This window comes from Perca flavescens, chromosome 4 (genome assembly GCF_004354835.1).
Source record: "Perca flavescens isolate YP-PL-M2 chromosome 4, PFLA_1.0, whole genome shotgun sequence".
NCBI classification, from domain to species: Eukaryota; Metazoa; Chordata; class Actinopteri; order Perciformes; family Percidae; genus Perca; species Perca flavescens.
The window spans coordinates 4,262,537-4,277,442 of NC_041334.1; the positions used below are offsets into that span (position 1 = coordinate 4,262,537).

Below are 14,906 nucleotides of genomic sequence, written 5' to 3' on the forward strand. Positions count from 1 at the left end.
CTTTTACACAAATGCACCATTCTGAATTCATTCTGAACTTAATGAACTACCGCTAACTAACTAAAAATGTCAGATATGTTATACTGGTCTACCTTCTTTTGGTCACGGCGTCTCGGATTCTAAGTAAGTCTACCACAAACAGGTCTTAAAATCAGTGTTGTCTGATAGGGTTATTGTCTAGTCTATTTACCCTGTAATTTGTATAGTCTATAATCATTGTAAATATTAACTAAAGAATATTTGGTTTCTTTTCAGTTCAAGAGATGAACGCATCATCTGCCAATGTGACGGTGGTTTTACAGTATCGAGACTCCTTCATTAAAGCTGTGATCAAGAATGTGATTGTTGTGGTTCTCGGGATCTCCATCAACTACATCAATGCAGGCCTCATTCACACCTTCTGCAAACACCAGGTCTGATATTCATTTCACATGCAGGCACTAAAAATTAATTTACAGAAGTTATCAGCTTTACATCGGGTTCATGTAAGCAGATTTCTTGGTATTGTGGGAATATTTTGCTTTGCTTTGTCCTAATTAATCAGGAGCAGGTGACATATCCATCGTGCCATTTTCAGTTAACATGGAAGTTGCTGTAGTGGTTGCTAAGAAAGAAATCTTTCATCACTATTGGAAAACATTTAGAGTTTTTATTTCAGCAAGTCACAGAACGTGTACCGCTGCATCAATCTCATTGACCCTTGGCAAATTTTCCGTGGCCATTTTGTTGTCTACTTTTCCACTGATGTATTTAAGTAGCTATTAAGTGACAGGGAGATGACATATCTAAAAGATTGATTGATTACTTGTCCAACTAGTTGTCAATGGGAGCAACACTCGATCTTTATGAATCACTGCACCGTTACCAAAATCTTGTAAATTTTGAAATCGCTTTCCGGTTCCTGTTTGTTAGTCTCGCATGGACAGAACTATTTTCACAGCACTGTAGAGTAATGTCTGGCTACATCACAGATAGATTCTGGGATAGGAGAAAAGAATGCTCTGGGTTGTTTAATTTCTTTAAACCAATTACAATCATGCTCTGCAGAATGGTCTCAGGAAGGAACTTTAGTAGTTTAGTTTTAGTTTTTGCAGTAGTGGTGTAACGGACCGTAGCTGATCCGTGGTCCGTACCGATCAACACTCGGTTCGGAATGCATGTGAACCGCGGATTAAGATAGAGATAGATACTTTATTCATCCCGAGGAAAATTTTAGGCATCCAGTAGCTTAGACAACCATAACACAACAAACACACATACAGTATATCTCACATACATAAAAATCACTCACAGCAATTTAAAGAGTTAACAATTTGTGAAGTGATTACAAAGGTCTGGTACGGACTGGCCATGTGATGCAGTGGCCCTGATAAGGTGCTATGGTAGAGTGTGTGCAATGGTGGTAGTGCAAAAGTGAACAGTGCGGGGATTGAACAGTGCAATAGCTTATTATTAAATATTAACTATGACTATGAGAAGACAAGAATGTAAACATAATAGAATTAATTGCAATGTTTAACCATAATAATAGTGTGAAATACATTTTTACTGTCGCTGTTACTTAATGTAGGTTGATAAATCTCTATGGAGGGTAGCCATGAAAAGATACAGGCAATGCAATTTTCTATTCACGCGAACAGCGCATGTTAAAATCCGGTGCCTAAACGACCGGTAACGTTATCTAACGGACAAAATAGCAATGCAGATTTCGGTGCCACTTAAATGTGTGCACTGCTCTCTGGTGCTCCGAAACAGACATTAGAGGCAACAGAAGCATCACTGCATGTCACGCTAGTTGACACTAACGTTACGCTTGGCAGCAGGTAACGTGGATGTTAGCCTGCCGCTTGATTAAACGTGGTTAAAATGCTGACAGCTAAATAGTGTAAAAGTGTGTCTGTATTTCACTGGATTCCAACAGCGGGACGTCTGCAGCCAAAGCTATGAGCTAAAAGACACAAAGTATCACTTGATCTCTGCTGTTGTCAGAAAAACAACACAGAAGGGACTAAATGGTGCGTTTACTTGAAACTGCTAAACCTTGTGGGGCATTCCAAGTTATTGTAAAAATACCCTTTTCTCATCCGTTTTTGTCATTTAACAGCAATTTACTGGTGCAATACATTAGTATTGCTATAAGTCATTTAAATTCCCACCCATTTTTTGTGCTGATCCAAAAATTTATCCGATCCGTGACTCAAAAATGTAATCGGATCCGATCCGTGAGTTTTGTGATCTGTTGCAGCCCCCCAAAAAAAGCCACATACAATATAAAATTAAGTTAATTGTTCACACGATACAGTAATGTGAGCTATTTAAATTAGCTGGATACATGGTTAAACCTCATTACCAGCGCCTTGTGTACTTTGTCCACAGCAATCCCACCAATCGGTCCCATAACGTCCCAGTTGTAAATATTCACAATGATTCCCTAAAAGAACTGAGAAGGCCTGCTTTGGTGCAGGATCAACATTTTCCTCGAAACTTGCCATTTTTGGGCACACAGATAGCTCAGTTGGTAGAGCGGGCACCCATACAGTATATAGAAGTTTACTACTCAATGCAGCGACTCCGACCTGCAGCACTTTGCTGCATGTCATTCTGCTATCCTGTCAAAAATAAAGGCCGAAAATGCCCAAGAAAATAATCTTAAAAAAAATGCTTGAGGCTTGGTATCTCAGTTTCCTGATACAAACAGAGTTTGAGAATGGCAACACACTGAGAGCTGAAGGCAATGGACATCCGGATCCGCCAGGTGTGAGACAATTATCCTGGAAATGTACTCTAGTTGATCCAGACTACAGTTTGTGGCCCAAGTGGCACTGTCCAATGTTGTTTGTTACTTGGCTGGTTGCTTGCAGGTAAGCACTCTGCAGTGTTTCCCACAGGTTGAGAATTTACTTGGTGCGCCCAAGTACAACTTGTGCAAAGAGCAAAAGAGGCGAAATGCATCGTCTGAAATGCAAGCTCTGCGACAATTTAGAGTTTTATCCGATTTATTTTCAATTTATCAGCATACATACAGTATGCAGATAAATAATCTGGTCGTACGTGCTTAACTTTTGAGCATGTCCCTGTTTTACTTTCAAAATTTTCTCCCTTCCTTTGTGCTTTTCTTCCCACCCTCTAGATCTTCTACATGAATCCTCGATATGTACTTTTCATTCACCTGGTTGTCAACGACATGGTCCAAATGACATTAACCGTCATCCTGTTTGTCATCAGCTACATCATACGCCAAATAAACGTTCCCATCTGTTGTATCCTCATCCTGTTTGCTCTTTCCACCACTGAAAACACCCCTCTGAACCTGGCTTGCATGGCGGTGGAGTGCTACATCGCCATCTGCGTCCCCCTTCGCCACGTGCAACTCTGTACCGTCAACAGAACTTTAATTCTGATTGGTTCAATTTGGGCGACAAGCATGTTTTCTGCTCTTGCTGATCTGTTTATCACTTTGGCCACAGAGCCACTGGACTTTTTCTATTCCCAAGTCTTCTGTCAAACACAAACTGTCTTCCCAAATCCAGTTATCATCAAGAAGAGAGAAATCACATATGCAGTGTTTCTAGTTTTAGTTTGGATCACTATCTTTTACACTTACTTCAACATCCTTTTCACTGCACAAACAGCTAGCAAAGATGCTAAAAAGGCCAGAAACACAATCATTCTCCATGGGTTTCAGTTGCTGCTGTGTATGACAACATATGTAGCCCCCCAGTTATCAACTGTTCTGCTGCAATGGTTCCCTAAGAATTACACAGACTCCCTGTTTTCTGTTCATCTTATTGTACAGGTCCTGCCACGAGCCATTAGTCCAATCATCTATGGCGTACGAGACACAACTTTCAGGAAGTACCTGAAAAGATATATGTTGTGTAAAATGAGCCCCTAGTAGGTATCAGTATTATGTAATATTATTATTATATGTTCACACCACTATGTTTGGTCATAAATTAGTTATTGAGATTTAATTTGTTTATTTTTTGGATTGGTTAATGAAATTATAGAAAAAAAACAGTTAAACTAATGGTGTGTTAAAATTAGAGCTGGGTGTTAAACCTCAATACTTGTTAGGTACCGAGTATCATATTTACTGATACAGTAGGTGGCATTGAATACTTGTTCATGTTCCTTACCATTTTTTGTACTTTACTTTTTTAATTATTCTTATTATGTATATAAAACGATTCTGGTTTAAATCCTAATTGTACTTAGGTAGGCCAGTTTGGAATGTGTTTTTCACTACAACCTTTTATATTGTTATTTATTATCTCTGACTTCTAGAAAAATGTTTTAAATCTCTTCAATGAAATAAGAAATTAAAGGTTTCTTTTGAAAAACATGTTGATATAGCTCAAAGCAACTCAGATTGTATTGGCATTTGGCATTTTCAAAACACACACCCACTACTCATGTATGAATGTACACCTAAACATGCATATGCACGCCTGGGAATTTGAGGACATTTGCCACCAAGCCATATATAAAGTTTGAGATTTCCTGGAGTCATATTGTTGGCGGTCTGGTCTACATGCATTAACTAAGGTATGTACCACCTGCTGTGAACTGATGACAGATTTTGAATTGTGTTCTGATTGGAATAATATTTTATCACTGTGGTATACAGAATACAAAGATGCAGGCTTGTGGTGTATTTTTCACTTGTTTTGATTATAAATATGATTGTTCAATGTTTTTTTCTCCTGTTGACCTTTTATATCTATAGTTCTTTGATTTCCAGAGCACAGTTTTAAATTAGTTCAATGTAAGAAATGTATTCCAACCTGAAACATGGACAGTTTAAAACACATGGCTCTTCAGCTAATCTTACAGACAATGTACTAATAACAAAGGAAGTAATGCTTTTGATGATGCCGTTTAAAGAACTATATCTTGTTTTGCAATGTGTACTCAGCTTTAACATAAGTTTTATGAAAGTTTGGAAACTACACAAACAGTGAAATTACATTGAAATACAACTGTTGATATTTCCATTATATTTTAATTGTATGATTGTAAATGCATTTAATTCAATTACTTTTTAGTTTTGAAGTTGATGAAAGAGTGAAGACTTTCTTGTGTCGTTAAGTGGCTTTATGCAGGAATATCCATTAAAACGTTTAATTCACAACGCCAGTTCTAAATGTCCTAGAGTGTCTAGTTTTTTCAAACATGAGAAAATAAATTCTTAAAACTATCTATCTAAAGCTGTAATGAAGCTCTTAATGTTAGTGTTAATACAAGATGTAAGCCTATTGTCCAAGCTTCTGAAATTAGATAATGAAGCACAAATTAATGATTAGTAGAAAACCACATTTTAAGAACAAGACATAAATGACATTATGGATTTATAACCCTTCCTTGTCTGTCTGACTTTACTGTTGATGGAAATATAATATGTTGACAAAGAAGGTGGTTTAAAACCAATCCATCAGTTAGTTCTGATACTCTTTATTATTGTACAATGAATGAGAAATATCAGTGGGCTGCCTGCACGTTAACATGTTCCCTATATGTTGCTCATATACTGTAACTACATTTTCAAATGTTATTCACATAGATCTATTTCATGTTTTTGATTTAGTATGTAGGGCTTTTCACACGCATTCGTGTTCGTCACATGCACACCGTAAGAGTTGAATTGTGTTGAACTTTTCCCTACGCAAGCAATGTGCCGTGCAAATCAATGAACAAGAGACTGATTCTTCTTTTGTGAGTTCACGAAAATATATATAAAAAAACTGTTGGCGTAAAAGTTATCAGAACATAGACAGTGGGGCTTCTGCTTGTCAGAGCATCGGCACAAGACTGGATTTATCGGGTAGCAACAGTAATTAGGACTATGCTAATTTAGCTAACCTTAGCTATCAACAATAACAGTCTGTGGTTAGGAAAGACTAGGATTAACACCACTTCTTATAAATCGACTTGTGACTAAGGATAAATGATACCACAGTCAACTAATGTCATTCAGTTGTACACCAGGGATACAGTAGTGCACAGAATCTCCATGGTTACCACACATCACAGAGCATTGTCCTTCACATGTGAAGTGTAGTAGACCATGTGGATGTAACAATTCCAATATGTTCATTGTTTTTATTTGAATGTCAAGTGTTTATCCAAAGATGGGTGTTTTAATATTAATATATTTACCTAAAAAGTATCTTACCTTACAAAGGGCCTATAATTCAGAACTGATTAAAATTGCATCGATGATTAAATAGAATGCATTTTGATGATCTCCTTTCATTTTCTTTTACACAATGCACCATTCTGAATTAATTCTGAACTTAGTGAACCAACATAAAATGTCAGGTATGTTTTATTGCTCTAACTTCTTTTGGTTAAAGTGTCTCTTATGCTCAGAAAGTTACACAAATATGTAATAATTGCTGTAAATGCTTACTTATAACTGAAGAGTATGTATCTTTTCAGTTTATAGAGATGAACGCGTCATCTGCAAATGTGACGGTGGTTTTACAGTATCGAGACTCCTTCACTAAAGCTGTGATCAAGAATGTGATTGTTGTGGTTCTCGGGATCTCCATCAACTACATCAATGCAAGCCTCATTCACACCTTCTGCAAACACCAGGTCTGATATTCATTCGACGAGCAGACACTAACAATCTGAAAACTAAATTTGTTAAAGGAATACGCCACCGTTTGTTGAAATAGGGTTATTCACAGTTTCTTCTATATTTATATAGGTGTGCAAACACATTTTTGTCTCAGTGCATGCATTGTCTTAGTCCAGCAGCGCCGCCGCCAGCTTACCTTAACGTAGTGAATGGAATCCTTTGTTGCCGTTAGTATGTTGTGGTTTACATCGGGTTCATAGATCTGAAGGCTGCTTTTGACACCTTCTGCCACACTTCACTGTGGAGTATCCTACACGCCCTTGGAGCACCACCCAAGATCATTGCCCTGTTCAAGCTGCTTTATAGCAACGCTCAGAGCTGTGTCCGCATCAACAGCAGAGACTCAGACTGGTTTTCCATCTCCAGTGGCGTTCGCCAGGGCTGTGTGGCTGCTCCTGATCTCTTCAACTGCATCATTGACCATCTGATGTCTAGGGTTTGTGAGTGGGTCCCTGGACTGTCCCTCGGCAGTTACCACCTGACTGACCTGGAGTACGCTGATGACATCATCCTGCTCAGTCCTACAGCCAGCTGAGAGACGCTCTGGCCATATAGAGTGAAGAGGCGAGAAAGCTTGGCCTCCAGGTGAGCTGGACGAAAACCAAGTTCATGTATGTCGGTGACAGACCACATCCACCTTCCCTGCGGCTTGGCAATGACATTGTAGACCCTGTCAAGAACTTTGTGTATCTGGGATCCATAGTGACAGATAACAGGGACCTAAAACCAGAGATCACCCGCAGAGGAGCCCTAGCTGCGTCAGCCCTGCAGTCTCTCTGGAAACCACTCTGGCGACACCAGACCATCTCACGCAAGACAAAGCTCCGGATTTACAACTGAGCAGTACTCTCCATCCTGCTTTATGGTTCGGAGACTTGGCCCTTAAATAAGACACTGGCTGCGAGATTAGATGGCTTTGATAGCAGGGCTCTCAGAACTCTCAAGAACATCAGGTGGCCCCAGTGGGTTTCCAATCAAGTGCTTAGAGCCCACATGTGCCAGCCCAGAGCATCCTGCCTGGCTGCACAACGTTGCACCCGCTGGTTCAGCCATGTCCTCCGCCTTCCTTCTGACCATCCGACGAGAGCCATTCTCCAATTTGATCGGAGGGCCACAGGCTGGAGACAACCACGAGGTAAACCCCGCACTCGATGGCTTGACGTCCTTTCGGGCGACCTCCAACAACATGGAGTTGCGGTGGAAGATGCGGAGCAGCTGGCACAAGACCATCAGCTCTGGAAACAACTGGTTCATCTGGTTGGCTCAACACACAGGGATGGGATACACCCCTACCCATCGCAGGAGCCAAATAGATAGATAGATAGCATGTCGTGAGTAAAAGTGACCCAACAACAACAAAAACAAAACCTAATAACTTCTTGTGGCCTGCGTGTTCACAACGTAGGCCACAAGAAGTGATGGAGTGAAAGTAGGCTACAGCCGAAGCACTGCTACTCGGGCACAGAGATATCATGTAGCACCTGAAACCCCCCCACCTTCTGTCAATATACTGAATATTAGCTGGCTATTTTACCTACAGTAGACAGTGAATGGCGATGAACATGGCGGATTTTGTGAGAGACGAAGAGGGTGACTTCTTAGACAATCAAGATCCGGAAGCATACCTCTACGAACCAGTTTTCAGAAGAGGAGCTGCGTGCTTTGGAAATAGAACGACAGGAGGAGGAGGTTGCGAACGCTCAACAGCCCGGGGACATGAGGATGAAAGCCAACACGATCTGGTGGTGTGAGTGTGGGGGAATATGCTAACCGGCAACAAGGATTCCATTCACTACACCAAGCTAAGCTAGTGGCGGCGCTGCCGGACTAAGACAATGCATGCACTGAGACAAAAATGCCTTTGCCCACCTATATAAATATAGAGGAGACGGTGAATAACCCTATTTCAATAAATGGTGGCGTATTCATTTAAGTCTGGCTGGAGTTCAGTAGCCTGCTATTTCCTTTGACTTCAGTAATTCAGCTTTACATTGTGTTAATGTTAGCAGATTTCTTCTGAAAATGTTACCTTGACTGTCCTAAACAATCAGGGGCAGTGAAGTTTCCATTGTTTCATTTTCAGTTAACATGGAAGCTGCTGTAGCGAGTGCTATGACTTAACTTTTAATTTAATGTTTTTCATGACTATAGAAGACATTTATTATTTCAGTGAGTCAACTAACCTGTACATCTGCACCTGTCATGATGCACTAAGCTAAATACTAAAGGGGGAAAGTTGACCATTTAAAACCCTTCTGAAGCGAGTCATCCCAACCCAGTCTCAAGCCAGTTCGTAAATAGTCACGTTATTTTTATTTATTGATTCGTGTACAGGTCAGGATTTTCTCGTTTATTTTGTGTACAGGTCAGGATTTTCAAATGTTACCATTTCACGAATTAATAAATGTAAATGTTTAACAAAAGAACTTTTGAGCATGTCTCCATTTCAAACTTAAAGCTGTCAAACCCTTTCTCTTCCTTTGTGCTTTCCTTCCTACCCTCCAGATCTTCCACATGAATCCTCGATATGTACTTTTCATTCACCTGGTTATCAACGACATGATCGAAGTGACAGTGACTGTGATCCTGTTCGTCATCAGCTACACCATCTACCAAATAAATGTCTCCATCTGTTGCGTCTTCATCCTGTTTGCCCTTTCCACTACTGAAAACACCCCTCTGAACCTGGCTTGCATGGCGGTGGAGTGCTACATCGCCATTTGCGTCCCCCTTCGCCACATGCAGATCTGTACCGTCAAGAGAACTTTAATGCTGATTGGTTTAATCTGGGCGACAACCATGTTTTCTGCTCTTGCTGATTTGTTCATCACTTTGGCCACAGAGCCACGGGACTACTTTTATTCCCGACTCTTTTGTCTCCCAAAAACTGTCTTCCCAAATCCAGTTATCATCAAGAAGAGAGATATCACATATTCAGTGTATCTGGTTCTAGTTTGGATCACTATCTTTTACACTTACTTCAGAATCCTGTTAACCGCTAAAACAGCTAGCAAAGATGCTAAAAAGGCCAGAAACACAATCCTCCTCCACGGGTTTCAGGTGCTGCTGTGTATGACACAATATGCAGATTCCCCGTTAAAAGAGGCTCTGTTACAGTGGTTCCCTAAGAACTACACAGACTCCCTTTTTAGTTATTATATTATTATACAGATCCTGCCAAGATCCATTAGTCCTGTCATCTATGGAATACGAGACAAGACTTTCAGGAAGTACCTGAGGAGAAATCTCGTATGTAAAATCAGCACATATTAAGCAACTATTCATAGACTATAACAAGATAAAAACGTTTGTCATCTCCAAGTCTAAACAAGCAAACTCTTCAGCCTCTACAACTTCCTGTGCTTTTCTTGCATTTACACTTGAGTTCATTCAGCCAAGTAACATGCAGACACTGTAAAGTTCACACAGCTGTTAGAAACTGAATCAAAACTTATACATGGCTCATGACATGTGGAAGCTGTACAAGTATGTCAAGTTATTTAGTGTTTCTGAGAGACTGCTGTACAATATGCAAAATATGGTAACTACAAGTTTGGAAAAATAGAATACTCAGATTGGTAGGGGTGTAACGATACATGGATCTGCATCGAATCAATGATCGACGATCCGATATCATTGACAAAAAGTGTAAATATTGATACAGAAAGCGCCTTTATTTTGAAATTCCCACTTCATATTTATTCCTTCTATGAACTTTAATGCTGATTGGTTTAATCTGGGCGACAACCATGTTTTCTGCTCTTGCTGAACTGTTCATCACTTTGGCCACAGAGCCACGGGACTACTTTTATTCCCGACTCTTTTGTCTTCCAAAATCCAGTTATCATCAAGAAGAGAGATATCACATATTCAGTGTATCTGGTTCTAGTTTGGATCACTATCTTTTACACTTACTTCAGAATCCTGTTAACCGCTAAAACAGCTAGCAAAGATGCTAAAAAGGCCAGAAACACAATCCTCCTCCATGCGTTTCAGGTGCTGCTGTGTATGACACAATATGCAGATTCCCCGTTAAAAGAGACTCTGTTACAGTGGTTTCCTAAGAACTACACAGACTCCCTTTTTAGTTGTTATATTATTATACAGATCCTGCCAAGATCCATTAGTCCTGTCATCTATGGAATGCGAGACAAGACTTTCAGGAAGTACCTGAGAAGATATCTGTTATGTAAACTCAGCACATATTAAGCAACTATTCATACACTATAACAAGGTCTTAAAGGTGCATTATGAGTTCCTGCAAGGTTTCAGCGTGATTTCATTTTTGTCTCAAATCGTAGGCATCTCTCAAGCCCGGTCTCGAGAGACAACACAGGGGTCGTAAACGTCAAACAAATACTAGGGGCAAAGGCTGTGCACCAAAATACAACCAATCACGTTCCAGCCAATCATCGAAAAGATGGGGTGGGGGTTAGTGCGCATGCACATAATAGGGGGGGGCAGTGTTTGTTTGATGTTTACGATCCCTGTGTTGTCTCCCGAAACCGGGCTTTTTTACAGTGTATTCAGGGGGCAGGCAGCTAAAGGATCAAGGAGAGATGCCTACGATTTGAGACAAAAATAAAATGACGCTGAAACCATGCAGGAACTCATAGTGCACCTTTAAAATAAAAAGTAAAAACGTTTGTCATCTACAAGTTTAAACAAGCAAACTCTTCAGCCTCTACAACTTCCTGTGCTTTTCTTGCATTTACACTTGAGTTCATTCAGCCAAGTAACATGCAGACACTGTGAAGTTCACACAGCTGTTAGAAACTGAATCAAAACTTATACATGGCTCATTACATGTGGAAGCTGTACAGTATGTTAAGTTATTTAGTGTTTCTTAGAGATTGCTGTACAATATGCAAAATATGGTAACTACAAGTTTGGAAAAATAGAATACTCAGATTGGTAGGGGTGTAACGATACATGGATCTGCATCGAATCAACACAGTCTCACTCCCTACTCGTCAAATGTATGACGCATGGTCAAGGACCCTGGCGTCAAGTTTCAACGAAATAGCGGTACCCTTGACGTTATTTTTCGACGAGGGGGTCCGTCAGATAGACATTCATGTTATTCCCTCACCGTCGGATATCGACGAAAGAAAAAAACACGCCCCCCGCCCCTTAACTCGAAATCTGTGACAGTTATTGGTATTTTTAGCCCAATAACCGCTGTTTTAATCAACAATATTCACGAGATAGTATCATGGTTTATATGTATTTCTTTTTATGTTATTATTTCGGTATATTTCGGCCAGGGAAGCTGGATTGCTTTTTTGTTGATTTATATTTTTTAAACTATAATGCTACATCTATCAACATTTATTTAGATGTTATCATTGTATTCATTTCTTTACTTTAATAATATTATTTCGGTCTTATTACCGGTGAAATATTACAGTATATGCTGTAATACAGAACATTACGATATGATCCGAGCAGGAAGCATTCAAAGCCGATAGGCCTATCCCCCAATGCAATGCGGCCATTCATTTCAAAGAATCGGGCAGCGATCAGCTGGTCTTTAACGCCAGGATCGCTTCAATATACATATAAACAGTCAGTGATTGTGTCACCAGCAACAACACGTTGCTCAGTTTTGTTCCAGTAAGTTATGAACCATAATAACGTTTAAGCGAATCCGCGGAAAACTCCGAAGTGACGTAGTACGTCCCGCTCAGCGGATACGAAGATAAAAATATATAATATTCGTAATATTGATGTTTTTTCTAACGTTGTATTTGAGGAGTTAAACAATAAAGATAGTTATAATAATAAAATACAGTTTCATGTATTTGTCTCATATATTGTGTGCTCGGCGGCCGTCGGGCGGGCGGCCTCAATCTGAAAATGGAATCAAGCCATTTCACGGCAGACAGCAGAAACAGGAGCGAGCGAGTCCCCCCACCCACCCGGAAGAACTACAAGTGCTCAAGCTTTGTAACAGCTTCTGTGGCGTTTCTTATGGGAGTTGTAGTTTTAAAGTATATTGGTATATTTCTCATAAGTAGAAGTTGGCAGTGTATAATTTTGGATACACCCTGGGGTTTTTTGGGATGGAGAACACACTGGTGTCATCAGATTTTAAAAATCGAATCGTTAAATAGGTGAATATAGCTTATTACCATATTTGACAGTGCTTACAGTGGATAAACTTTGGTGACCATATGTACATGACAGCTGGTTTTATGTGTGTAGAACCTTCTGTTGCTAAATGACAGGCCTTCATACATGTACTGGGTTCAAGGTTCAGAGGTCAATATTTCAAAGCAGGAGTGATGTATCCTCTTCAGACTGACATATGTTACTCTCCAGGTTGAGACCTTTCCAACGATGTGTTTGCTATAGTCCTACAACAATGTTTTAATTTTTACACATCATGGAGACCACTTAGCAGGAGATAGCCTACTTTATTGTCCCCAGAGGTATATTTGCCTTGAGTTCAAATGCTTCACAAATAACAATTGACATATTGTTTTATCATACAGCTGACATAATTACAATAAAAAACAACATGAACAAAGTGATATGTAGTCAGACTGAAGCACATCACACAGCAACAATCTATTGCTCATCTTTCACAAACAGTGACAAGAGCAACACAACCATGCTTCATATCATGAAGCTATTGCACACCCTCAATCTCAAGCAACATTATTTAAAGTTTTAATTGAGGTAGGTCCAAATTAGGCCTATATCATCATCAACGTTTTTTATAGTTTAGAAATGTTAAGTTTACCCATATCTTCTGCCAGAGGATAAGCGCTCATACTTGGCATGGAGAATAAAGATAGAGCAGACCATATTCTGTGTGCTTGCCTGGAGAGACTGGTTTCTATTCCTCTACACAACCTTCATGAGAGTCATAATAAAATTCTCTGTAATGCAGCCTTGTATAACATTAAACCATCTGATTCACCGTGGGTGTCTGCTCTAAATGATAACACACACTTTCAACACGGGCCTTCCAGCCAAAGGTGCATGTTGTCCATATGAACACCATTGGGCCTCTAGGAGCAGAGCCGATGGATTGGTTCATCATTTATGACCTCTGATATCCTCTGACCCAGCTCTATCTCGAGAGTTACCTCAACTTCAGTTTCAAAGGTGTGTGTGTGTGTGTGGGGGGGTCAGCTTTTCTTAGACATGAGTAGGGGGGGGCACCAAGGAAAAAAGGTTGGGAACCACTGCTCTGACCCATGTCATGACCTTTTCTCAGCTTGTGAAATGGTTGAATGAGATGTGTGAGTTTTGTCTTTGTGCAGTAGGGCTGAGGTAGAAGTGTGCCAAAAATGCCATATATATACAAATGTTGTATATGTATACATACACAAACAAAGCTATATACATCTTACTCAGTGAACAAAAACCTCGGTAACAATCTGCTTATCCTTTTAATTTCCTGAAAATGCTTCTTAAAACTAGTCCCTTCTTAATTTTGAAAAGGTAGTCTCAGTAAAGGCTACAAAGGTTAGGATGGCTACAAGCTGTAACCACGGTGATTGATATGAGGATCATGTTTTGAATATAATAATGAATATGTTAGGCCTACCATAAATTGATATTTCAAAAAAGTAATTTATTTAAAACAACTAATAATGCAGTGTGATTTTAAATCAAACTAAGTCCCACACATAAATATACTTATGTTTTTCCCCTTTAGTCTTTGCTATTAATATTCATCAACTGCAAAATTAGAAAATTGCGTTTTTAAATAACTATGTATGGAAAATAAAATAAAAAAATGCTTCTCTTTGTATATTGTTTTTCACAACAGTACAATTCAAAACAAATGCAAATTAGTCAAACAAGCCATTAGGCTGTATTTCTAAACACTCAACTGTAGGTTTTTTATATAGTATATACGGGCGGCCTCAATCTGAAATGGAATCAAGCCATTTCACGGCGGGCAGCAGAAACAGGAGCCGAACGAGTCCCCCCACCCAACCCGGAAGAACTACAAGTGCTCAAGCTTTGTAACAGCTTCTGTGGCGTTTCTTATGGGAGTTGTAGTTTTAAAGTATATTGGTATATTTCTCATAAGTAGAAGTTGGCAGTGTATAATTTTGGATACACCCTGGGGTTTTTGGGGATGGAGAACACACTGGTGTCATCAGATTTTAAAAATCGAATCGTTAAATAGGTGAAAATTGCTTATTACCATATTTGACAGTGCTTACAGTAGGTACAATTTGGTGACCATATCTACATGACAGCTGATGACCAGAGCTTTCTAAAACAGCTGGTTTTA

At 39.6% G+C, this 14,906-nt stretch overlaps 2 protein-coding genes and 1 pseudogene across 2 annotated transcripts; all 3 read left to right on the top strand.

The window, feature by feature from the left end:
- The first annotated feature begins 263 nt into the window (after positions 1 to 263).
- LOC114554805 (odorant receptor 131-2-like) lies at positions 264 to 3,895 on the top strand. The gene is made up of 2 exons (XM_028576848.1): positions 264 to 413; positions 3,131 to 3,895. Exons 1-2 carry the CDS (start codon positions 264 to 266, stop codon positions 3,893 to 3,895), a joined length of 915 nt encoding a protein of 304 aa, XP_028432649.1.
- A 2,336-nt stretch (positions 3,896 to 6,231) lies between these two features.
- LOC114553489 (odorant receptor 131-2) lies at positions 6,232 to 9,919 on the top strand. The gene is made up of 3 exons (XM_028574696.1): positions 6,232 to 6,321; positions 6,442 to 6,600; positions 9,152 to 9,919. Exons 2-3 carry the CDS (start codon positions 6,451 to 6,453, stop codon positions 9,917 to 9,919), a joined length of 918 nt encoding a protein of 305 aa, XP_028430497.1. The 5' UTR covers positions 6,232 to 6,321; positions 6,442 to 6,450.
- Positions 9,920 to 10,365: 446 nt separating this feature from the next.
- Positions 10,366 to 10,855, top strand: LOC114553490 (odorant receptor 131-2-like; annotated as a pseudogene).
- The last annotated feature ends 4,051 nt before the right edge of the window (positions 10,856 to 14,906 follow it).